Source organism: Meleagris gallopavo, chromosome 1 (genome assembly GCF_000146605.3).
Source record: "Meleagris gallopavo isolate NT-WF06-2002-E0010 breed Aviagen turkey brand Nicholas breeding stock chromosome 1, Turkey_5.1, whole genome shotgun sequence".
Lineage (NCBI taxonomy): Eukaryota > Metazoa > Chordata > Aves > Galliformes > Phasianidae > Meleagris > Meleagris gallopavo.
In genome coordinates this window covers 53,876,409-53,901,687 of record NC_015011.2, presented here as the reverse complement: position 1 = coordinate 53,901,687, position 25,279 = coordinate 53,876,409, and the positions used below count along the sequence as shown (strand labels likewise).

General features: G+C 44.1%; 1 protein-coding gene across 2 annotated transcripts; it reads left to right on the top strand.

Moving 5' to 3' along the window:
- PARP12 (poly(ADP-ribose) polymerase family member 12) lies at window positions 1-8,907 on the top strand. Of its 2 annotated transcripts, XM_010712944.3 has the most exons (9): window positions 1-259; window positions 1,396-1,466; window positions 2,277-2,412; window positions 2,871-2,991; window positions 4,017-4,107; window positions 5,328-5,403; window positions 5,912-6,042; window positions 7,752-7,903; window positions 8,545-8,907. In XM_010712944.3, the coding sequence occupies exons 3-9, from the start codon at window positions 2,353-2,355 to the stop codon at window positions 8,823-8,825; spliced, it is 912 nt and encodes a 303-aa protein (XP_010711246.1). In that variant the 5' UTR covers window positions 1-259; window positions 1,396-1,466; window positions 2,277-2,352; the 3' UTR covers window positions 8,826-8,907. The 2 variants fall into 2 exon arrangements, with proteins under 2 accessions (XP_010711246.1, XP_003202453.1); XM_003202405.4 differs by lacking the exon at window positions 1,396-1,466 and having other exon boundaries at window positions 2-259.
- The last annotated feature ends 16,372 nt before the right edge of the window (window positions 8,908-25,279 follow it).

The following is a 25,279-nucleotide window of genomic DNA, read 5'->3' as shown; positions in this document are numbered from 1 at the left end:
CGCGTGCGTATGGCGCAATAACCAGAAGGAAACGCTGCTCAGCTCCACTCCTTATGGGCCTGTGGCTAGTGGGAAGGCATCCCTGACGTCCAGCAGCGGCGCTCCAGCTGGCCATTTGTATTTTATTTCTGAAGGTCTTATTGCGTGCTAGGGTCCTCTCCCATGTGGACATAGGGTTCAAAGGGCTGTGGTGACGCAGAGGCACGTGACTGACACCCGTCCGTCACGGGAGGTGGCTGGGCAGCCCGCTGGCAGCACTGTGAGTAGGGGACCCTGGGGAGGCAGCACGCGTGGGGCTCTGACACCTCTCCTGGGGTGCAGCCAAGCTGGGGAGGGAGGCGGAGGAAGTTGGGGATTTCACAGTTCGTAGGTTTTGCTTTTAGCTCTGCTGGAAGGACACCTGCTTGCTGTTAGTCAGGCCATAAACCATGGTTGTCTTCGTTAATACCTCCATTCTGAGAGCGGAGGCAATGTGGAAGGCGGTGTGAGGTTGCTTTTCATCTGTGCAGGCTATTGCTTCATGGATGTGAAGGCAAATTTATGGGGTATGCGTTACACAAGAGCAGATAGTGACATCTTCGGCAAAAGGTGGAGGACACTGAATCCTGAAAATGAAATATGTCTGTCTGCTATATTAAGAGCTTTACCTTCATTTCTTTTTCCTTGGGATTAGCTGCTGAGTGGGAAAAAAACTGTCCGGGAGCACAAGCGTTGGGAAGTGAAAGTGAAAGCAGGTCTGAAGTGCACCCTTTTGGAGAGAGGGTGGCGTTAGAGCAGAGCAGGGGTCCCAGATCTATATAGGGGTAGCAGTGGTCTGTGGAGTAGGGGGAGAGGGAACAGGGATGGGGGGAGCAGGGGGAAGAGCTGCTGGAAACTTCATCTGATTCTTCCCAGCCTCCTTGCCCATTTTCCTCTGTTGCTTCTCCACCCCCTCCAAATCCCACACTCTATCCAAGAACTCACAGTTCTGCCACGGCAGCTGCATACCGCTGTGCAGAGGGGAAAGAAGGGGCGAAAGCATCCAAAAAAAGCTCCCAGGAGCATTGGATCTCATGAATGTCCTGCAATGGGGTTTGAAAGAAAATGAATCAGGAGCGTTTTTCTAGGAAAAGCCTGGCTAGTGTTACTCTGTATAAAGAGCACAGCAGTCTGAAGACAGCAGTGGAACAAGCTAAGGCTGGGAAGGGGACTTGTGTCCTTCCTTGCTCTTTGTTCTGGCAGGCCAAGGGGCTGCCAGGCCTTTGTTCATGGGTCTTTGTACTGCAACCAACCCTAGAAGGGAACTCCTTGTTTGTTTTCCCCTGATTAGCTTGCTTTGAATAGCACCGATCCCTGCCAAAGCATGAAGGATGTCAGAACCAGATGAATGATCATTTCCCGTTTCCCCTTGCACAGCCTGTTGAAATTCCTTGGGCTGCTGTGAGCATCTCCACCACAGACCCTTGCAAATTCCACAGCAAATTCAGGTGGGCAACTCTTGGCTGCATTTGTGCGCCCTGTGATGAGGTCATGATGCAGGGGTAGAGAAAAATATTAGCTGGGCTGCAATCCAAAGCTGGGACAACCGAAGGAGGAGGAGGGAGAGTAGAAAGCAAAGGGAAATTTGTATTTGAATTGCTGGTTGCCACCTGCTGTGTCCTCAGAGGTGGCATATCTTAAGGTGGAGCACGGGACAGGCACCTTGAATTGACATGGGGAAATTCTAGGAAGAAATTATTCTCTCAGAAGGTAGCGAAGCACCAGTACAGACTGCCCAGAGAAATTGTGAATGTCCCATCCCACAGCAAGCTGTGTCTGGCATGAGGAAGCCCAGCCTCTCCTCACTGGGGCCCCTATCCTCACACAGCCCCTTTTTTCTTTCCTCATCAGTAAAGGAGGAGTGGTGCTGCTGGTGCTTTCTGAAGGCAGTGAGATTTCTACTTAACAGCCGTGTCTTGCTGCTGTTATCCAGGTGGCACCACTGACCTTCATCTAAGAAGCCAAGTTCATTGCGCCAGTTGTGTTTTCTCCCAATACATGTTTTAGAAAAAAAATGCTGACCCAAGCCACAGAACCACAGAACTCAGGGTTATTCCTCTGACACGTGACATGTCAAATATAATATAAAACATGTAAAATATATTAATATCAGTTCCTCGGTTCTGCACTTCCCAGCCCAAGATGTCTCCTTTTCTGAGATGTCATTAGACTTCATTAGACTTCTGAGATCACCAAGGATACTGTATAGATTGAAAGTTTTGGGAAAGACTGACTCTGGATTTCTCTTTCTGTGCTAGGGGTGAGGACGCAGCCAGGCACTGACCAGTTCTCCTGTGCTTGTGGTGCCTTCAGACCCTTCTGTTCATCCTCAGAATGACGTGTGCCTGGTATTGGCTTGATGACTTGGGGCAGTGGATTGAATATGGGAAAGAGGTGAGATCCATGGTTTGATGCTGAAAGCTCCTGCTCAGCCATCTTTGGAGAGTTGCTTAGGACATATTGTTTGGCAGCTGATGTGTTTTACATGTCCTGCTGGTCCATTGTAGTTCTGCTTTGATGCCCTGATGGATTTGTCTTACAAAGTGTCCATCAAAGCAGTACTGAGTCTCTGTGAAAGCTTCCAAAGGACTGCCTTTAGAAATGGGTGTATTTTCCAGAGATGATGCAGGCTGAAGCTGACCTCACAGGGTAAACACTTCGGTTGCTGTTGTATCAAGCAGTTGTTCTCTGTGAGGTACCTTCCCCAAAGAACAAAATGCTGGAAGCCTTTGAGACTAGTTCCACATAGCATCTCATCACAGGGACCTGAGGAAACACTGGTATGTCCCCACAGTGCCACTTACACCGCAGGCTTATTTCTAACATGTATAATTTCCTTGTTCTATCTGTAGCACCCGATTTACCCCCGTGCCACAGTAAATTCTGCAGATCTGGAGGAGGCATTTCTAGCTGACCAGAGAGGCACTCTGACATTTTGGGCTGGTTCTCAGATATATGAATTAAACTTCAAAGGTAAAGTATTTCTTTGCTTAATGTTCCTTACATTGTGTTGCTGATTCTAAGGTAGCCTTTTTCATACGAAGAATTGTCAACCTGTGGGTATCTGGATTTCTTTGAACATGCCTTTTTTCCTCCAAGCAGAGCTTGAACATTATGTACTTTTCTCTGTAGTTCTGAGATGTTCTGATCAAACTTCTAGATTTTTGCATCTGTAGTCAATGCTGTATATTGAGAATAACTGAAATAAAATACTTCATGGTATTTGACTTAGGCATTTTGGTTTATATAACTAAAGAGGAAACAAGAAAGGAAAAAAAAAGATCAGAAAAGTCAAATGGTGAAGCAAGCTCTAGTAGACATCTTATAAGCTAGTTATGAGAAGAGAAAACGCAGTGCAGCGAAGGAAAATTATGGGCTAGTTACAGAGAAAGAGAATGGAAAAATAAGAAACGCTTATCTGTTTCTAAATTATTTGTATTTTTTTAAACCATTTTAAGGTTTCTGTTAGCTTTCGAAAATTAAAATCTGTTTCCTGGCATGAATAGAAAGTGTGATGTTTGAAGGAAGAAACAATGGCTGGTTAGCAATGTCACACCGCGTGTGCTCTGTGATACCGTTACAGGATGAAAAAGAAAAGACAGGCTTTCCTCTAAGCACCAAGTAACAATCCTGTACTGCCAGGAAAGTTAGGCTTAGGGACTCCATCACACTGAAAACCCTTCCCTGCTGCAGGCCAGACATCAGATGTGGTTTTCTCTGGCTGGCAGCCCAGGTGTGAGTACATCTGCGGGTGCAGTAGTTGGTGGTTGCCTTTGAGCTTCACAGCCCACACTAGCAGGTTGTTGACCTTGGTGATCTCCAAGCAGAAGCTGCCCAAGTAGGGACGGTCTCAAGCTATTAAGTAGGGAATGGGGTGAATGTGATAGCAAGAATGTCACCCTGCAGCATCCTCAGCTATCTGCTTTTAAAACTTTTCCTACGTGCATTCCCTGGGTAATAAATTGCATAGTAGTGAGTCATTGTGTTTTTCTTTCAAGACATGGTCCAAAGAAATGTGGTCTATTCAACTCAAAGAAAAGTTATGCGGCTGCCAAAAAATTTGTACTCTCAACGTGAGCAGGACAAAAGGTACTATACTTGCATTATTTAATAATGTAGAGACATTAGATGATGGCATTTTTCTACTAAGAAATTCCTCTTTTCTCTCTAGAGTTCAATTTTAGATTTCTTAAATTCAGTTTTAGAAATGAAATTTGCTGACTGGTTTAACATTAATTTTTGCTGTGACATTATTTGTAAATTATGCAATACTTCTGTGAAGTGTGCTTGAGGGATGTTTGGTGGCAATCTTGGCAGCCATTGGAGACTGGAGACCTCTAGGGTAGATTTGTTCCTCTGTGAGAGCAAGATCATATAGGGTTGACACGACTGTGCCAGGAATTTTTGTTCCTTGATTTATAGACCAACAGTGCTAAACCATACACAGGGCGGGAACAGGGGAGTGCCAGTCCCAAGACTGTAGATAGATGCCATTTCCTGGAGAGCTGAAATATTAAATAAAATAGAAGCAAATTCCTGTAAATGAAGTGTCCTGGATGCAATCATTTTTAGTTTGTATTTTCATAGAAGTTTGGTCTGACAGCATTTGGGCACGTTTGCTTTAAAAGTTAGTTGTGCTATTGCTTTATTTCAAAAAGAGCCATCTCGACTTTCAGAAACTTACTGGCAGGCAGTGCATAAGAAGCCAAGGGTTCAATTTAAGAGCTAGTTCAACCAAAGGCTGGCTGATTTAAAAATAAAGCAAACTGGAACTTCTGAGTTGATGGTAATGCCCCTATTGCGTGGGGCAAAACATTCATGCCAGGTGGATGAGGGAGAACTTCTGTTGGAAGTTATTAAGGACTAACTAATGCAGCATTGCATGGGGACATTACTGCCCACCCATGTCCTCTGCCAGGCTGGTCCTGGGAACAGGGAAAGTGGGCTGCTTGTCTGGCCAGTGACTTTGAGATGAGTAGGCATCTGGAGGGAAAGGGCTCTCACCCCAGCTCACTAGAGGTTCAAGCAGCTCACATGGAGGTCTATTGGAGAGCAGTTGTATAAACTATGGTAATTCTTGACTGAAGGTCTCCTATAAATGCCTGCCAAGAAATTCATTAACATCACTAGGATGTGTACAGAAATTTAAACTGGAGAGAAAGGTAACTGGAAGGTTAAAAAAAAAAAGAAAAAGAAAAAAAGAAAATCTGGAGATGCCTGAAAGCTGCTGTAGAGCTAGGTGAATTCTCCAGAAAGGGGATTTAGTGAGAAGAGTTGTGGATTGACTTGCTCTTTCTTCTTTTTCACAGCCTGTGTACAGAGCCATCACGTTCACTTTATCCTCTGGAATGGGACCAATCAGCACTGCCTGAAATTGGGTACAAGGTATGAGTTTTCACATCTCCAGTGGAGTGGGTGAATTGTGTTTATTTATTGGTCTATGTTTCTTGGTCTATTTGACGTAAATGTCATTTGCTGTGGTAAAATTAGAGTTGGACCTGTAAGGAAGTATCTAGAGGGACCTCAGGTATCAAATTAAGGTGAAGCTGATATTCACTCTTCTCCGCCTTGGATACTGCTGTGATTTCAGATCTAGGTTATTTCTACTTTGAAGTAGAAATAATCTAGATGCATAAGAAGTGTGTACAGTGAGGGAAGCTTGTGTTAGATTGCATTCATTTCCCTGTGCAGCAGCACCTCAGCGCCTGCGCTTCCAGCCTGGCAAGAGAGTGAAAGTGGGGATAGAATATTTGACTGGAAAGACGAAGAAGAAACTAACGATTTTAATGGTAGGGTTTTCCTTTTAATGTGAGCAAGTTGATAATGCCTTTGGAAGGACTGGGAGTTGTTACTATTAGAAATACCTTATTTCTGGTCTTTTTAAATTTTTCAGTTGGTAGATGTTGGCAACACTTCCAGTGAATATAGAAGAATTGAGAGTCTGTTTCAGAAGACAATGAAAGATTACAGCATCTGCCGGCTGCAGAGGATCCAGAACCCAACACTTTGGCAAATTTTTCAGTGGTTTGTTTCTATTTTGTTTCATTATTCCGATGGTAGCAGAGCGTATGGGTGTTTCCTGATCTATTGTCCTCCACAGTCTGTGATAGGAGTTGCCAAAGGCAGTAGCCTAACAGAGGTTCGATTGCCACGTTTCTGTGTGCACAGATCCTGCTGGTAGTGAGTTTCACAATAGGCGCATAAGCACAAACATGTGCATACACACAAAATGGGCTTTTATATATATGTACACATTCAGTTAAACAAAAAATCAATACAGACAGCACAGCACTCATGAAATGATAAATAGTGCCAACAGCCTCATGCTGTTCTCTTCTCTGGCTAATCAGGATGAAAGCCTGTTCATGGAAAATAGATACACACACACACCTGTACTTGTCTCTTCAGGGGCTGGACTTAGACACTCAGCCTACACGTATGCTGGCCATGGGATCCTCCCATCTCCAGCTGCATTCTGCACAGACATATACATGTACAAATGGATCTCTCAGTAGACTCTTATACTTCGTGCTGCCATCAGGTAGTTTTCCTGAGCCTCACTGTTCCTCTGGTAGGCAAGCTAGAAACTGTTCTCTCTGGCATCTGGCCCAGAGATATGACTGCTCTGATACCCATGTCCCAGGTTACTTGCTCTCCCACTGGCTGTCCAGCTTGACATTCACTAGCAATCATGAACTCACATGCATAACCTTCCTTGCTTCAATTGCTGTTACCCTGAGGCTCCAGTTAAATTGCGGCACTGAGATCCCTCATATGCGCTCCAGCACACTGGCTGTAGAGTTCACCATCCAGCATATGAGCTAGAAATGAAGTCTGATGAAGAGATAGGTCAGACTGCTTGGATCAGTCACAGGGCATGGCTAGACAAGCCTATGGACAAGTCAGTCACCTGTCCATGCATGATAGGGGCCTTCCTTATCTCCTTTTCCATCTGTCTTGTTATATGTGTAATCTCCAAATCATATGCCCTTCCCCTGCATCCCATAATGAGTTCTATGCTCCTGAAGGTAATACCCACCTCAGTCAACAAGCCATGCCCCAGAACCTTTTCATTGCTTGTGGTGCTAGGTGTCACCCCAGCCCCTAAGGGCCCCTTGGGATGGACTGGGGCTTCTTGCTGTCTGAGCATGTTATTGAGGATCCCTCACTTGTCACTGCCTCCACACTCCTATGCATGTGTGTAAACTAGACTTTTACCACATAACCCAACAGGTTGTACATGTGAATCTTGCTAATGTTATTCAAAAAGAAATATTCTCCTTCACTGTGACTGAGCTGTGGAATCTCAAATTTATTCTTCTCATGGGGTTTAAAAAAATATATTTTTGTTAATGTGATAAAGCTAGATGTAGAGTTTACACAGTTTTTACTGTGGCTTCATGCTGTTCATTTCATAACCATACTCATTCATTCAGGATTATACAACCTGGGAACTGGGAACAATTCCCTCTTGAGAGATGTTTGTCTCTTTACTCTCTAATGTGACATGTGAAGCTGTATGCAACATGGTCCGTGAGGATGTGAGAGCTTTCTGTTTTGCTGTAAGGAGCCAGCTGTGCTGCAGAGTACCAACAGAAGGGCACAGCAGGCAGTATCCCCACTGACAGTGGTTTGTGCCACTCTTCCTCCACAACCCCAAAATATGAGGAGTTGGGTTGGGAAGTTGTCCTCATTTGAATCAGGGCAAAATGTCATTCATTTTTTGTCACTAGGCAGAAGGAGCAGATGAAGAAGCTCCATAAATCAAACTGGGTGGATGAGCGGCTTCTGTTCCACGGGACAAACCCATCTCATGTGCCAGCCATCTGTGAGCAGAATTTTGACTGGAGGATTTGTGGCACTCATGGGACAATGTATGGAAAAGGTACAAGCACATGAGCTGGACTTGCCTCGAAATTCTTAGGGTGTTTCTAGAACTCAGGGAAAAGCCCAGCACGAGCTGTGTTTTCTACTTATCCTATTTCTTTAGACTTTCTGTTATTGGTGAAACAGCACAAAGCTGTTTCTGCTATTGGTGAGAGCAGCCACGTCAACTTATGTAGCTCTACCATGGATCCACTCCCAGCTGCGGTGGGGACTCCATAGGCAATGGCAGGCTTGGTGGGAGGGAGTTCATGGCATAGCATGACGGGCTGCACGTGTGGCCAGAGTCTGTGTGAGGTGGCTGCCCCTGATGCCCACACACCTGCCCTTAGTGCAATCTCATCTGTTCATGTCTGCATCACTGCAAGCCGTGTCAGCAGCCTTCAGGAGGGACGGAAAGCATTTCTCTTTGCCTCAAGTACTTGCTGTTTAGCAAAGCTTTTAGACAGATGGGACAGAGAGGTTGGTGGAGAAATATGGCTAGCTTCTGTCGGCTTTAAAAAAAGCCCACATGAAAACACTTGATAAGGATATGTTCAGAGCTATTTGGGGCTGTTGGATCACTGGCTGCCAAAGAGCTGATAGCAGATGTTTGTTCCTTGGTTGATGCATTCTCTTACCTGTGGCTTTTCCTGGTCCTAGGAAGCTACTTCGCCAGAGATGCCAGTTATTCTCATGAGTATTGTTCCTCTAAGATCAGCCGCTACAGCATGTTTGTAGCTCAGGTTCTTGTTGGAAAATTTGTTCAAGGGGACTCTGAATACCTTCGTCCTCCACCCACACCAAACAATCGCAACAGACTTTATGACAGCTGTGTGGATAATCCAGAAAACCCTTCCATCTTTGTCATCTTTGAGAAGCTCCAAATTTACCCTGCCTATATCTTGGAGTACAGCAGTAGTTCTCTATGTGTGATCCTTTAACGAATGGCAGAATATTCTTTGTATTTACACTGAAACATTTTAATAAATCTTTTTGTTCATGTTTGTACAGTTTTAGAACTTGCTAATGCTAAAATTTCCTTTAAGATACTAAAGAACATTTTGTAATGCAAAATAATATCAGTCTCCCAAGGCTCTTGGAGGCATAGTTTTTGTTGCAGGACCTATTCTTTTGCCAACAGAAGGTGCTAAAGTTCCACCTTATCTCTTGCATAGGGTGGGATCGTACATACATACTGGGGTGGCTCTGCATACTCTAATGCAGTCGTGTTCTGATGTTGGAAGCAGCACTGCTGAATGTATGATTAACTTTGCTTTGTTTCACAATCAAGTCAGTGTTGGCACTTCTCACCCTATTCTTCCACATGCAGTCTGCCCATTCTGCCGGGGATGCCATATCTTGAGTGTCCTCATCCTATCCCCATCCTGCTGATGGTGTCCTCATCTGGTGCCCATGGGAAGAATCCCTTCCTCACTGCAAAATTTCCCTGGATTTAGGCCAGGAGAACCAGAGGTATGGCAGCTACTGGAGTCAGATCACCACCTTGCCATGACATTCACAGTGAGGAAGTTTGTGGTGAGCTGAATAATGCTGTGTGGTAGCGTACCACTGGGTCTGCAAAGGAGCCATACTATTTCAGGATTACTGTGTGCAACCCTCAGTTTATATCATTCCTAGCAGCAGTCCCACCTCCAGGTAAGGTTTGCTGCTCTTCTCCCAGTGCCAGTGCTGGTGACTACTAGGGTGAGCAGGGTCAAATGCAGTGCATTCACCTACTTGAAAGGTGACTTAACCAAAATAAACAAACAGACCACTTGAAATAAACAATTGCAAAATATCAATAAGAACAATTCCCAGTTTAGCTTGTGCCAGGACTGATAAAGAAGAGGTGAAGCTGCAGCACTGACTGGCAAAGGATGATACTTGAACCTAGAGCCCAGGCAGGGCTTTGTACAGTAAAAGATTTGGGAATACTTTGGTCAGTAAGGTGTTGAAACCACTTTTAAAAACGAAAAGCAACTCCATCTGCAAATACTTCCTCGTAGGGGTTTTTCCTTGATATTACAAATCTGCTAGAACTTCTTGCAGACCGGAAATTCCTGCTGTCTCTGGAGCACCTGCACACCTCCCAAGTTCTGCAGCTGTGAACGAAAGCATTCCTCAGTGCCCTTTCAGGTAAGAAATGCTTGCAGATAGGCAGCAGCATGTGCAGTTGTCAGCAGGCACTGAACATGGACCTGACAGGTTCGTGGGCTTTTCTTTTCTTCCCCTGGGTAAAAGACAAAAACAAAAACAAACACAAACAAACAAACAAAAAAAGCATGAGAATTTCTCTATTCTGTTGAGAGCAGGTTAAATGACTTCTGACTCAGACACAAGTGAGTACAGCTTCAGAGTCATTGAGATAGTGATGGAGAAGGCCTGACTGGGAAACACAGTGAGTAGCCAGGTTGCTTTCTGTGGAGTTTGCTGCTTTCTGTGCCATCTGGGTTGTTGCTGGGTGGGCAAGTGTTAAGGTGGGCTTGTCCATGGTTTGTGGAGCTCACTCTGTTGATGGGTATGGAAGAAAGCTTCTCTCAGCATGAAATTAAATAATTAGTTGGGATCTCAACTAATTACTTCTTTATGTTTCCAAAACATTGCCTGTTTGCAGGATGCTGTGGGAGTACTTTACCTGTGCATGATGGAGAGGTTTACAGACCGTTGCAGAAGAGAGGAAAGGGAGAGGGCTCTGCTGAGAGGTCAGCCCATCTCATTGGGAATCTCCAAATAGGAGCTTTTGGTTTGTTTTAGGGAAAAATAAACAAATCCAAATATGCACTCACAAAACTTACCTACTTGTAAGCAAGAAGGAGGAAGCAGAGAAAAAGCAAGCTGGAAGTGCAGAGCTGCTCTTTCAGCTGGTGGCACTGGCTGTAGAGGAGAATTTAAGATGGTAGTGTCTGGGACCAGGGCTGACCTATCCACCAGGAATGGGGCAAAGGGAGACAGTTCTGACAGGAAAGGTTGGTTTTGGCGCAGGTGGCTTCTCTGCTCCACCTGGGAAATCTGAGCTGGCCTGGGCTCCATCAGGAAGGGCTGCGGGTGGTGACGTGCAGCCAGAGCTTCTTCCTCCGCCTCTGTGGGGGCACCCTGTCTTCTTCGTCTGTACTTGATCTCCTGAAGATCTCCTGTCTCTGTATTGGCATCTTCTTCAGTTATTCCTTTAACAATTGCCTTGCAGGAACCAGCAACAACTTCAGAAGAATCAATTGTTTTACACTCACATAAATAAGACACTTCTTCCACATACAGAGAAATACATACTTTTCTCTGCCTGCAAAGATATTAGTCAAGTGATTATTTCATTATAATTTATTTCTAATTGATGTCCTGGTGGTAGTGCTCTAAGGCCTTCACAGTGTCCCTGGTTTTAATATTGTTGGTTACATATTTATGCACCTGTTCCAGGCTTTCTATTAAATGACACCTCAGCAAGTTTTAAGGCCTTCTTTTAATTTAGTGATGCCAAGTTTCACTTTCCAGCATTTTTTAAGAATTCTTTTAACAGTTTCAGGAGGATTTATTACAGGGTGATTAAACTATAGAAACCTAATTCTTGACTGAACATGCTGAACAGCATGTTGTTTTCCAAAGCACTTAAACTCCTAAAAGTCAATCTGAGCCCCATAACCTGGCACTACTGCTGCATGGGGGCCAGGTGGAGAAAACACAGATATTGTTCTTGGCATGACATGCTTAACAATTGCATTATTTAACAAGGCTCTTTCTGGACTGAGGGAATAACAGTCCAGAATTAATGTGTGGTTGAGGTAATGATGTGGGACCAAGGGTTTGTAGGATTGCAGAAGGCATTATCGGCTGGAAGCAGAGTTTCAGAGCTCAGGGAATAACTTTAATTGCTCCTGTTCTTTTGCAGTCCTGCTTTTTTTGATGAAGTCTGTTGTCTGATGTATTGAGTCCTAGACACAGTTTCCATTCAAACTAGCTTTCCAAAATTACTTTTACATCTAGCTTACAAATATGTGCACTAGAGAAGGCTGACCTGGACCACATCCATCTGTTCTTAATAAGTTTTGATTTTTATTCCAGATGCTTTACTGCATTTTCAAAGGACCCATTAATCAGTGTGCCAGAGCTCAACCTGTAAATACTTGGCAAGTGTCTGCATATGATATTCTAACCACTGGAGGAAGCTATGTCTTTACTCATTCCCAAAGAGAAGTATTATTTCACTGTGTGTTCTCTGAATCATTTTTCTTGGGCTGTATCTTCAGCTCTGGACTCCTAAAAATTCTTTTCCAAAATTATTTTCCCTTTACTAAGTCCAAAGAAGATGTTAGAAGTCACGTTGTTCTCTGTTTTCTTTAACATTCTGTGCACTCTTTCGCTCTTGCTTTCTGTAAATCATAGAGTCATAGAAGGGCTTGGGTTGGAAGGGACCTTAAAGCCCACTCAGCGGCTCAGGCTGCCCAGGGCCCCATTCAACCTGGCCCTGAGCACCTCCAGGGACGGAGAACCCATAGCTTTTCTGGGGAGCTGTGCCAGTGCCTCACCTCTAGGACAGATTATTATTTTCTTTATCAATGACCTACAGAGTGGGATCAGGGGCACCCTCAGAGAGTTTAGATGACCGCAAGCTGAGTAGTGAAGTTGATATGATTAAAAGAAGAGATACCATTGAATGGAACAGAAGGATCCAATGCACAAAACTGTAAGTACTAATCAGGTTTTGCATATGAACTCTGGGAGAATCAGGAATATTGACTTCTACAGTTGAAACATTGATAAGAACCAAATAATATTATTGCCAACTACTCGGAGTCAGGCATCTGTTCATATATGAGGGGCTGGCATGCAAGCAGCAGAAAATGGCATGTTTGGGTTCAAGCATAGCCCTGTCAAAGAAGAAAATCAAAAACCTTTTAGGACTTGTTCACTTCTGTGAGGATTTGGAAACCAGACTATTTTCTGGGCTGTGAAGTGACTACAACAGTCCAGGAATTCCTGCTGAGCCTGGGCTTCTCCCCCAAGACTACTTTTAAGCAACCTGCCAGAAGCTGATCCTTTCCTTCTCCCTTGTGTGGTTGGTTTTTTTGGTTTCTTTTTTTTTATTTAAATCAGTTCTGCACTTTTGGTCTTTCCTTACTTTCATTCATTCATGCTGGTTGGTTCTGGCTGGATGATTCTCTACATTGGACCAGGTATGGGAAGCAGGTAAAATCCATGGCAGCCCTGACACCCAGCTCCAAGTCCTAGCCCCTAGCAGAGGAAAAAGTGCTTAAACTATTAAATACTTCATTTCTGATTCTATGCTGAAAACTTACAAAGACTCTCTTTTTAAAGCATTCAGAGCAAAAGTATTAGCATGATACTTTCAAACCAAAACCTAAGTCATGATGCATGTCAAATCACGAGTAAAGTCTTGAGCAGTTGTGAAAGAGGAAAAGCGAGGAAGAAGACCAGGGTCTGCTGAGGCTGCTGTGGGAAGAGAGCTGTGTGAGAGATTCTTTTGGTTCTCCATTGCTCTGGAGTGCCTGTTCAACTACGTGGTGACATTTGAAGAAGAGAAGACCTAATCATGAACATGTACCATTTGAAGCACACACATTTGTACAGAGGAGTGGGACAGCAACAGTTGGAAAATTGCTGTCTGATGGGATCAAAAGAGGAGCCATCACAGGTGGCCAAGAGGATGTCTGCGTTGCTTATGCTGCCAGTTCAAGCAGGTGCAGAATTACAGAAAATGGCCCCATGTTGTGGAGATAATACAGTGAAAAAGCCATGGATAAGGCACTGTAGGGCTATGTTAGTATTCTTTCATATGTATGGTATGCCCTTCTGCATGGGATTGGCTGAACAGGGGCATGCCAGCGTGTCCCAGCCTGGCTCCAGTCTCCAGCAGCAGCTGGTGCTGGATCTCTGGAAAAGGAGTAGTTAGGTAGTATGGTGTGCAGCTCAGGGACTTCCTAAGCCTCAGACAACACCTTTGTATTTAACAGCCCTTGTCAGATTTCTTTTCTCCAGTGAGTTTGTTCAGCCTTACTTGAATTGCTGCAAATCTCTAACACTGGCATCATGTTGCAGCGGTGGGATCTGCGGTAGAGTGGTTATTGAATAACTGCATCCAGCAACCAGCTTCAGGGCTGGGGTGAACCTCTGCACCGAGGAACCCCAGCTCGTAGGCAATTAACCCACAAGCGCCTTCGCCCGCGCTGCACCAGGCCCCTTGGTTTCCGTGAGGAAACAGCCCCTCAGCGGCGGCCCCGCTGCGGGTCCCTAGGTGGCGGTGCCCGCCCGCGCTCGGCGGCAGCACCGGGCTGTGAGGGGCCGGGGAGGGCGGGAAGCTGCCAGAGGCTGCTCTGCCTCCTTTGTGGCTTCATTTGCCGCCTTTGTGGCTCGTGGTTGTCTCTGTGTATGTAAACAAGCCAGGGTGCATTCTTCCTTCAGTAGTTATTCCATCGGTTTTCAAACCTATATGAACTTTTGGTATCCTCGACGTCTTGTAAATATTCAGAGCTGAGCTGTAAGCCACTTGAAAGGAGAATCTCCTTTTCTTTGCTTTGAACTCATTACCTGCTGGCTTTATTTAATAAAGGTGGCTCAGGTATTCTCCCGGTGCTTTCATCTCACACATTTCTTTCAGTGTTGCTGATTTTCCCCAATGCTCCACAGAAACCTAGCTCTGTAAACAGGCTACCCTTGCAGGTGGCTGACACCTAACTCAAAAGCCCTGAGTATGTGAGAAGGGTCTGCTTTCTCAGTACTTGGGATAAAAAGGAAAGAGAGCAAGTGAAAACTGCCTGCTTTTCCCATCAAGGCCCCTGGGAACCGTCCCTTCCCATAAGCTTTCTGAGAAATAACTCAGAAGTTTGGGATCGAACCTTCTCCTTGAGAGCTGCTGTGCTCTCATCCTGGGGCATAGGAGAGAGTAGAGGTGCCAGGAGCGAGGTGGGCAGCACTGCACCACAGCAGCGCAGGCAAGTGATGGGCACAGATAGCGTGCACTGCAGGCACCTTGGAGGTAGGGAAGCGGGGTGGAAAGGGTCAGAAGAGGCCCCTTCCAGTATGCAGGGTGGAGGGGATGGCAAAGACAGAGGGAGAGCCTGGCACAATGATGGCTCTGTGATCTGACAAGTTTGTGTCACTTACTCTTCCTCGTGACTTGACAGATGCTAAATCCAGGTCTGCTAAGTATGCCGCGCCAGTGTGGCCCTGAACCCATTGCTAACAAATATTCCTCTCCACAGCACCCAGGGAGGGATGGTGCCTCTACAATTTCTGCAGATGTGGGCTTTCAAACTCACCAGGAAGGCCTGTTTGAATTTCAGCAAGGTTCGCGGAAATAAGAGAGAGATTTCAAAGGTAAAAGATCTGTGTGCTTAACTCTTGACATACTTAGAGTTAGTCCAACTGTCATGCAGTTTCTTTTCCAAAATGTCATTGTAGTACTTTTGGCTGGATGTGGCTCTGGTCAGCTTGGTCTAGTGGTTGGCAACCCTGCACATAGCAGGGGGATTAAAACTAGGTGATCTTTGAGGTCCTTCCAACCCAGACCATTCTGTGATTCTGTGATTATATGACTTTGGTACTTGAGTGCATGAGCAATGAGGGTACATTTCATGGAGTTCTAAGCAGCCACTCTTAGTACAGTAAGAAGGGGAAAGAAGTTAAACATAAGACAAAGAAAACTGAAGCAGTTTGGATAATAATTGAAACTGGAGGTGGCGCTGGTCTAAATTGCCATTTTAGAGTGACCTCTCTGTCTATACATTATACTGTGTTAAAATTGCAATACTGGAATTTTTTTTATGTATTTACAATCAGCGAATAAGGGGGTGAAATAAAGATGTAAGCACAGCCAAGGCTTTTCCAATTAGAAAACAACAACAACAAAGTAACATAAACTTTTGTGCCCACCGTCTTGAGAAGAAAGACAAGTAAGAGGAAAGTTCAGGGGCACAACAACTCAAGTTGACTATGCATTGTATGCAAGTTCCTGTGGCATACGAATGTACGGAGTCTTGATGGGAGGCAGTGCATTGCACTAGTGGAAAGCAGAAATGATGAAGATGGGCTAAGCAGAGCCCAGATCCCCAGAATACGACCACATAGTTTCGAGAGGCGTTTTTTGTGGTAAAGATCATGACATAAATGCAATGAAGAACATGATGTGTATTGCCCAACTTTAACCACACTGAGTGAGGCACAGTCAAAAAGACCTCCACAAACTTCCCAGAACTTGAACAGGCAATGCTTAAGTACCTTTGAGTATTTCCTCTGTGCTGTTACAAGAGGTTGGAGAGGAGTGGGACCCTTCTTTCAGCACCTCAAGATGATCCAGATTAGTGACGTCCAGGTCTCGGTGGGTTTGGGGACAGACCCTATTTGAAGGAAAGAAATGGTGAAATTGGGTAATGACAATAAACAACTCCTTAGCCAGCTGCTACATTGAGAAAGTTCTATGCAGATGCCTTCTGAGTGACAGTGAAGTGCCTAAAGCAGAAATGACAGGGAGCAGAACAGGGGCTTGATTCAGGGGAGTGTGAGTAATGCTAATCCCTCTGAATTGCACAATGGCATGGGCTCTCCTGGGCAGTGTTTCCAGATGGCAAAGGTCTTCTCTCTCATTCTTTGTGTGTTTGTTTTTTCTTTCAAGAAATTGTCCAGAGAAATATGAATAATTTCATGTGAAAAGTGTGAGTGCTGCAGACAGAGGCAATGAGAACCAGGACAAAGGAAGGCGTGTAATGTTAGCTTGTTATTTTCCTGCCCGTAGAAGACAATGTCTGCTCATCGAGTCCTCTGCTGTTTCAGGATGGCTCATTTATTCACTGATGCAGCTCAGGTGTGGGTAGGCTAGTTGATGAATTTGGCACTGCTGACTGGTGAAGGAAGGCACATTGCAAGGAGAATGCACCAAGGAGAAATCCTAGAGGTTTGGAGACTGCAAGGCAGCTTTTCATTTTCTGCTAATGTGAAGTTACTTTGATGTTGAAGGAAATCTGATGGAATCAGAAAAACCTTACCAGAATGGTGTTTCTAGGGTGATGTTCTACATTTTTCTCTCAAGGCTGATGGTGGTGACTATGAAACAGTGTTACACTTGAGCTTGTATAGCCTAGGGAAAACACACTTTTGCTCTGCCAAACTGACTAATAGTGAACTGGAAAGCTCAGGGAAGATGTGTTCAGTTTTGTGCCCCTTGCTACATGAAGGACATTGAATTGCTTGAATGTGTGCAGAGAAGGCTAGTGAAGCTGGAGAAGGGACTAGAAAATGCGTTATGACGAGTGGTGAGGAAACTGGGGCTGTTTAATCTGGAGAGGAGTCTTAGTGGAGACCTCCTTGCTCTACCTTGTTCTACAGCTGTCTGAAAGGAGGTTGTAATGAAGTGTGGCTTGGCCTCTTTTTCCAGGTAACAGTGATAGAATGTGAGAAAATGGTCCCAAGAAGGTTTAGATGGGATATTTGGAGGAATTTCTTCATGAAGAGAGTGGCTAGGCATTGAAACAATCTGCCCAAGGAATTCCCCATCTCTGGAGGTTTTTTGAAATGTGTGGCAGTAAGAGATATGGTTTAGTGGTGCTACTTGGTAGGTCAGGTTGATGATTGAACTTGATGATCTTAAAGGTCTTTTCCAACCTAAGTATTTCTCTGTTTCTCTGTCAGGGAAGATAGTCTGATTCCTTCTCTGATTTCCTTTCCAATAGGTTGAATTTTCTAGGGTCTTCCCATAGACATCTAGGCAAAATCAGGAAAAGGAGAGTTCTCATGGTTTCTTAGGATATCAGTAGTTACAGTGTGAACTGTTTGTGGCATTGCATGTTGGGTTTTGTTTTTTGTTTGTAGCTTATTGGCAGAAAAGGCCAATATGGCCTGGAGGTGGTAAGGAGAAGTGATACAGGGATTCTGCTTGAAAACCTGTCCTTCAGGTAGAACTATGTCAGGTTGTTGCTAGACGTGTTATAAGTATGTAGCCAAATGAAGAAGGAAAAGGTTTGTTGAATTCTTTTCGTGATGCATCTTTCTGCAGTGCATCACCATAGCATATATGGAACATCTCTACTTGTAGCTTGTGTTAGTAAGGAAGAAGAGTTGTTGTAAATTAATGAGATGCTTTTTTTCTGAGGTATCCTGAAAGGTAGTTTACATCTCATGACCAGGAAACTGTTTCATAGAAGTCCCTTAAGTCTGGTAATCTTTTTTAAACTTGCTTTAAACAGGCAATCAGATTTTGCAGACACACATCATGTTTCCTTCAGACTGGGATCATTCAGTCTGAAGGACTGAAATAGGATATGAGGTATATAACTTTTCACATCTGTTCACTCCTTTGGGAAAACTAATAGTTTTCTTGTGCTTGTGTTGAGCAAATCTAAAAGACGTGCCCAAGTCCAGGTGCCGTTTTTGTTAGTTTTCAGCCTGCAAATGTGTCACTTCAGAATGTACGGTGACAAGAGGGACAAGGATGACAGTGCAGCAGATTTTCCCAGAGGACACAGGTTTCATTAAAACTGTCCATTTATCATAGGTCGGTGCACAGAAATGTTGCTTTATCCATTGTGCTTTTGGTTTGACCCGGATTAGAGCTGATGGTCTGCAGTTTGAGCTTCAGTGCTCTCTATACACGGAGCTGTTTCTGCTTTAAAGCTCAGTCATGCTCTAGAATTTCAAGTCAAAGCATGTGCTTTAGGAGGATCATAGACTCATTTCATTTTGCTATTATGAGATTTATGTCTTGTGTATTTTTGAAACATCAGGCAGTATGATTATAAATAAAGCTGCTTTGATGGCTCACTACAGTAACGTTAGGGCTCCTCTATATGGAGGAGTTAGTGCACAAGCAAGATAATTATGCACTTTGTACTGAAGAACTACTTCATGCTCACTTTTCCACCTGGGCACCAATTCTGAAGCTCCCAGTGTTTTTGCAAAGCTTCGTTTCAGCTTGCTTAGGAGTGCAGATGCTCTCTGGGCAGAATAAACATGCTCTACAGAGAGCAGTAACTCCTTTGTATCACAGACAAGTCTTTGGAGTATGAGCTTAGGGTGCACTGGGACAGGAGTGAGAGGAGGGAAGGATTCTAAGTAAAGGAATGCTTCAGAAAATCCCAGCCTGTGATTTCACCTGTGTTGGGTTGTGGATAGGTCCTCTGGGAGAGATTAGGGAGGTGTAGCTGAAAGAGTTGTAACATGTTGGTCTCTGTTGCCTTAACATTTTTCAGCTGGTGGAAGTGAGCCATGCTGATGGCAGATACAGGGAAATTAAAGACTTATGTCAGCAGACAGTAAAAGTTATTGCATCCTTAGACTGTAGAGGATTCAGAATCTCAGAGGTCTGAACTGTTGTGAGTATGGGAATATTCCTTGTGAGTGAACTGCTCCCATTCTCTGTTTTATGATGGAAAAATAACCCAATACACGAATGGGGAGGGAGGGTGCCGAAAAGGTTAAGGTCCTGTGGAGTTAGACTTAGAATTTATATAATATTTTAAATTATTATCTGAAAAACCAACTAATTTAAAATCATTTAATTACGAGATGGCTTTTATAAATCTGGGTTCTAAATTTGGGGTTCATACAAATCTTGTTTTGTGAGTTATTTTAAAGCCATTCCATTCCATTACCTTTTTTAGGTTAAAACAATCCAGGGCATTATGATCCTGGTATATAACCGCCCTAAAGGGAGAACAACATGGGGAAGTGCTTTCTTTACTGTTTGGCTTCTCACAAAGACAATGTTTCCATTCAAAATGGAGAAGGCCAGAGTTTTGTTTTCACACAAAATCTGAGAGGTTGATTGACCACAGCTAGAGGAGAGGGTGACCTGTTTCCGCAGGATATGGGATACCTACTCTTAATCCTAAATTTGAACTGAACCTGAGGCTCCCTGTCTTGGATACTGGCCTTATCATTTCACAAATGGAGCATGAGATAAGGATCACTTGGGCTTGAATATAGTAACCAGAGATGCCAACATGAGGCTGGGGTTTTCCAATAATTAACAGCACTGAAACTGGATGTTCTTGGAAAAAAAAAAAAAAAGTGGTGATTCCAGTTGGTATTAGCATTTCTTGCAAATGCAGCAAAAACATCTAGTCAGAACTCTGATGGAGGGAACTCTTTGTCCTGTAAGTGTAACATTTCCTTGTGGTAAACACTGCTATGACTGAACAGAGCCTGAGAAAGTAGTAGCTGGGTTTAATTTAATGAGCAGGGAGGGGATGGGGGTAACAGTCTGAATGAATGTTACCCCTCTGATAGAAAGAGGAATTGAAAACTTTTCAGTGTAACTAAAGGAGTGACCGCTTCAGTTGTTCTCTGAGGATAGACGTATTGAATTTATAGACAGGGTGGTCTGCTTACTAGCCAGTGTTTTCTTAGAAAAATTGAAACCCGAGATCAAAACTTAGTGTTCACTCTCTCAGGAATTGGAGTTCAAGGATGCAGAGGAAGAGAAACAGTGCACTGGTTGGCTTGTGATCTTTTGTCTTTATCCCTCTTTGAGGTCTGAAGAGCAGCTATTTGCTAAATATCAGACTAAATTTCTGAATTTCTTGTTTTGTTCCTCTTCACCCTCACCAAGACAACCTTGTATTTCTAAAATATCTTCTGTCATACTACAAGAGTTTCTTTTAAAATTATCAGAAGTTTACTGTGAATATTTCTGTTCGTACACAGTACATGGATTCCTCTTAGCTCCAGCTCAGAATCTTCTTGATTCTTCTGCTGGTCTTGCAAGAAAGACTTAGACAGTTTTCTTAGGGTGAATGCTGGAGAAGGAAAAAGCGTGACTGGCCATAATCTGCTCAGATCAGATCTAACACCACAAAAGAAATATACGTTCCCCTTTCCATCTCCAGTCTGCATACCTTTTTTAGCAGAGCCTTGCAAAAGCAATGCTGAACAGACAGTGGTGCGGGCATTTGTCTTACCTGCCTCCCCTTGGTATGTTGAAAACCATCATGCAGTTTGTTTTCAGGTGAAAGGCTTTGTCGTGTGTTTCATTGTGCAGTGGAGGGCAGGTCATATAGTAGTACAATTTTTTTTGTTCCATCCCCCATGCTATTTGGATTTGGGTGGTAAAGGCAGGAGGCCCATAAAAACAAAAAGAGCTTGTGCATGTCATATGTGTGTACTAAGTATCTGATATGTTTTTCTGTAGGCAAAAGAGCATATGAAAAAAGCCTGAGACGGGTGGGTGAGTGGCTTCTGTTTCATGGGATGAGTCCATCCCACGTGGCAGACATCTGCATGCAAAATTTTCACTGGAGGATTTGTGGCATTCATGAGACAATGTATGGCAAAGGTACAACACATGGGCTGGACTTGCATCAAAACTCTTGGAGTGTTTCTAGAGCTGAAGGAAGAGCACAGCACAAGCTGCACTTCCTACTGTGTGGGCCTGATCCTATTTACTTAGACCTTTTGTAACCAGTGAACCAGAAAAATGCAGCAGTCAAAGCTGCCAGATCAGCCTTATGTATTAATGCTTTAAAATAAACCAATGTGGAAACACCTGGCAAGGATGTGTTTAGAGCTACCTGTGGGGAAGAGAGAGAACAAGGCACTTGAGTTGTTGGCTGCCAGATTACTGGCAGCAGATGTTTGTTCCTTTAGTTTAAATGTTTTCTTATCTGTAGCTTTTTCTCATTCCAAGGAAAATTTGCCAGAGATGCCAGTTATTGTCATAAATACTGCCCATCCAACACAGGCTACTGCACCACGTTCATAGCTCGAACTCTTGGAAAAAGTCTACCTTGCCTTCCACCCAAACCTGGGATTTCAAACAGACTTTTGAACGACTGTGTAGCTGATTGAAAAAACCCTTCCATCTTTGTCATCTTCAAGAAGCACCGGATTTACCCTGCCTGTGTCTTAGAGTATACATGCTCACCCCAGTCAGGATCCTTCAAGAGGTGACGATACCTCATACCTTGTCTAAAAATGCCACTTGAACCTCAGATATTTTTTTTTAAACTCTATGTTGCATGTAAGTACTTCGCAGCTGACTTTCAGCCACACTGCAGTTTTGTTTCGAGTTGCAAGAGTGAAACTACAAGCGTGGTAACTTAAGGAAAGGCTGGGTCCTCTATGAGTGTTGTTATCCTCCTAAACAGTCTGGTGGCAGTTAAACTGTAATAAATAATACAATCATGACAATGTGATGATGATTTGGATGTAAATGTCAAGATTTAAGTGTGCATAATGAGTATAGAACTAATTGCTTCCATGTCTAATATGGTACATAACTGGATATTGTTTAGGACACGTTTGGGGAAATGAAGACAGAAAATGAGGGAAATGGAGTACTAAAAAGCATGTTTGAGGAGTGATTCTTTGGAGTTGTTTTTCCACAGAGTGAAGATCATCAGCATCATGTCAGTATAGAAAAAGTAGACAATGGGCTCCGAGCTGTTTTTGTCCTGTGGTTTGGCTGCTTTGAGTTTTGTGGCAAAAAAAGGCCGTTAGATCATATCCTAGTGGAGGGTTACATCATGTTTCCTAATTTCTCTACTGGTCCCATTTGGTTGTCTTGCACTAAGAGTCAGAAGGGCTCCAGTTCAAGCAGAAGAAAAATGTCCTGGGTAACAGCAAAGCACATGTTTTGTTGGTCTTCCTCAGCTTGCCTTGACCATTGCTAAAGCTGGAGTAGACAACATGCTGAACATCTAGTGAAGGGACGTGTCTTCATGTAACACCTTTCAGAGAATGGATTGCTGCTAGAGGCTATACTGAAGTTCAGTCATACCACAAATCAAAACAGCAGTAATTTCATGCTCCCCTAGAAAGAGCTAAGTTGTTATTTTGAGCTGTTTGTGCCCTCCCGGACAGTGGGCTGGGCTGGTCTCTCTCTGAGGGGTTTACTTAACCTCTCAAAACTTGGAGGAGGCCTCTAAAATGTTCCTTGGATTCACACCAGAACGTCATAGTGGATTTCTACCATCTGTTTCCACACAGGTGTAGAGGAGCATGCTGTGTGCCTGGCACTCTTGTGCTGATGGCAGCACCTCTAGATGTTAAATTTGGGCTGGGAGGAGGTGGAGTGGTGATGGGATTTCAGGCAGCTGCTTCTCAGTTTTTGCTCTTGGTGAGGGAAGAGCAGGCTCTCACTTGCTCACATGGAGACTGATCTTTCCCACAGACCAGCTGGAAGCAACCTTGAGCTCTGACCTGGTGCCAGCCCTTTCTCCCCTTTCTCTCAGGTGTCCTTGGTGGGCCCCTATGGGATGGGATGAGGGTCTCACAGCAGACCTGTAAGGGGGCTGAGGGTGTAGGGTGTTGAGGGTGTTTTGAACGACCTCCTCTTGTGGGAGTTCTGTCTTTGCCCAGAACTGCATGTTGGAAATGCCTGAGAGATTGTAGTGGTATCCCAGCCGTCCTTGAGGGGATACCATGAGGAGGAGTCCTGTAGCTTCTGTCAGTGGGAAATCCCTCCCTGGGGGCTGTGGGAAATCAACGGGAGTCCCATAATGAACACTGGGGATATGGTTTGCTTTGTTTCCCAATCAAGTCACTGATAGCACTTCTCACTACATTCTTCCTCATTGAGTCTGTCCATCCCACTGGTGACGCCATGACGCCATACCTTGAACGTTGTTGTCCTGTCACCAAAGGGAAACTTCCTACACTGCTGCAGAGCTTCTCTGGGTTTAGTCTGGGAGAACCAGGGGTATGGCAGCTGCTGGAGCCAGATCACCACTGTGCCATGACATTCCCAGTGAGGAAGTCTGCAGTGAGCTGAATAATGGGGTATGGCAGTGTCCCATTGGGGCTGCAGAACAAGGCTTGCAATGGTGACTGGTGTGGCAAAGGGGCTTTGCACAGCCATCTCCTTCCAACCCTGCAGACTGAACTTGGTTGTTGCTGTTTGGGATTGCGTTTTGATGCCTGGCACACTTCTCCAGGTGATTGCTAAGTGTCCAGTGATGTGTGTTCTGACTGAGACGGACAGGGATTGTTCTGACATCCCAACTTGTGGCTTACATCTGTAGGAAATCCCATAAATAAATTCAGCTCTGGAGTGAGCTGCTGCATTTGGTTTACTTCCGCTTTCTTATCCTTTCGTGGGGAATAGAGGGATTTTACCAAAAGCTGAAAGTTTTCATAAGCAAACTGGTAATCTCATCAGGAGCTTCATGAACTCAGTGGATGTGGATATAGTTAGCTATGGATAAGCACAGTTTAACAAAACCAGAAGGTAAAAGATGCATTGGAAGGGGTAACACATCCAGTTAGCGCTAAGACTTTTCTTTTAACTCTCTTTCCCTTTCTCTCTCAAATTCAGATCAGTTCTGGCTCCCTCAGACCACCAGTACTGCTAGGTGTCGTTGGGATTTGCTGGGATGTATGTGCTTTTTGTTGAGCATTTGTCAAATCTCACATTCCTTAACCCTGAAGTGTTCCTGTCTGGTTAGTGAAATCTATCTGAATTAATTCTACTGATAAGACTGGGGTATGAATTTCCTCTCTGAATAACAGTCTGAGGATCTCATCTTATTGAATCACAAGTTTCTGACTTGGGAGTGGAGGCACACATGTGTGCGGGCGTCTGAGATGGACTCTTGCCATCACTGGGCATAAATATTTCCTCTATAATGCAGAATGCCCCTAAGGGTTTCAAATGAACTGCATCCTGTCTCCATCTACACATGGATACAGGGGTCTGCCATTATACCTTTTGCGGAAACCACATTTCCAATTTGCTGTTTAAAAAAAGACACAGCACATCAACTGGTTTATAACAGAGCAAACACTGTTTGTTAAATCATATGCAGGTAAACAGCTCATTTCCTTCCTGCTGTATTGTTTAACTTCGTAACCCAAAATCCGGTCGTCTTATTTCACATGTTTTTGGAGGTTGGAGGTAGGTGCCTGTTCTTTAATGTAAAAAAATGCTATTGCTTAGAACATTTTATATTTTTGAATGCTTGCAGACTTCTTTGCTAACAAATGCTGGCAAACTGAATGTAATGTATTTTCTTGCTGTTTGCAGTGCATCTTCCTCAGCTGTCCAGCAAGCTTTCATGTCAGGGGTGCCACAAAATAAAAGCACTCTGTCTCCTTGGATAGTAAAGTTCAAAGGGAAAATCACCCTAGAACACTGCTATAAATTCATTCTTATATTTTGACTCTATTGCCATATGATAAAGGACTGTCCACTGATATGCAGTAGGAAATGAGGAAGATGGTGGACATTGATCTATACAGAGGAATTCCTACTGGCCATAGTCAGCACTGCTGGCTACAGTGCATTTACTGGAAAGAGGTTTTGGTGTCTGCCAAGTAGATGAAGTTGATGTCTAGGCATCCAAAAAGCCCCATGTGGCTTGAACTGAATACTTATTTACTCACCCCACAAACAAACAAACGGTATCCCTACATACAGGGAGAAGAGTCTGATAAATGTAGCTATTTTCACTGCATGAGA

Bases quoted from the DNA above. Each gene is read 5' to 3' on its own strand.
- PARP12 (XM_010712944.3), top strand. From the start codon at position 2,353: ATGACGTGTGCCTGGTATTGGCTTGATGACTTGGGGCAGTGGATTGAA. The intron at 5,404-5,911 runs GTATGAGTTTTC...TAAATTTTTCAG, and splicing joins TGCCTGAAATTGGGTACAAG to TTGGTAGATGTTGGCAACAC. The intron at 7,904-8,544 runs GTACAAGCACAT...TCCTGGTCCTAG, and splicing joins TGGGACAATGTATGGAAAAG to GAAGCTACTTCGCCAGAGAT.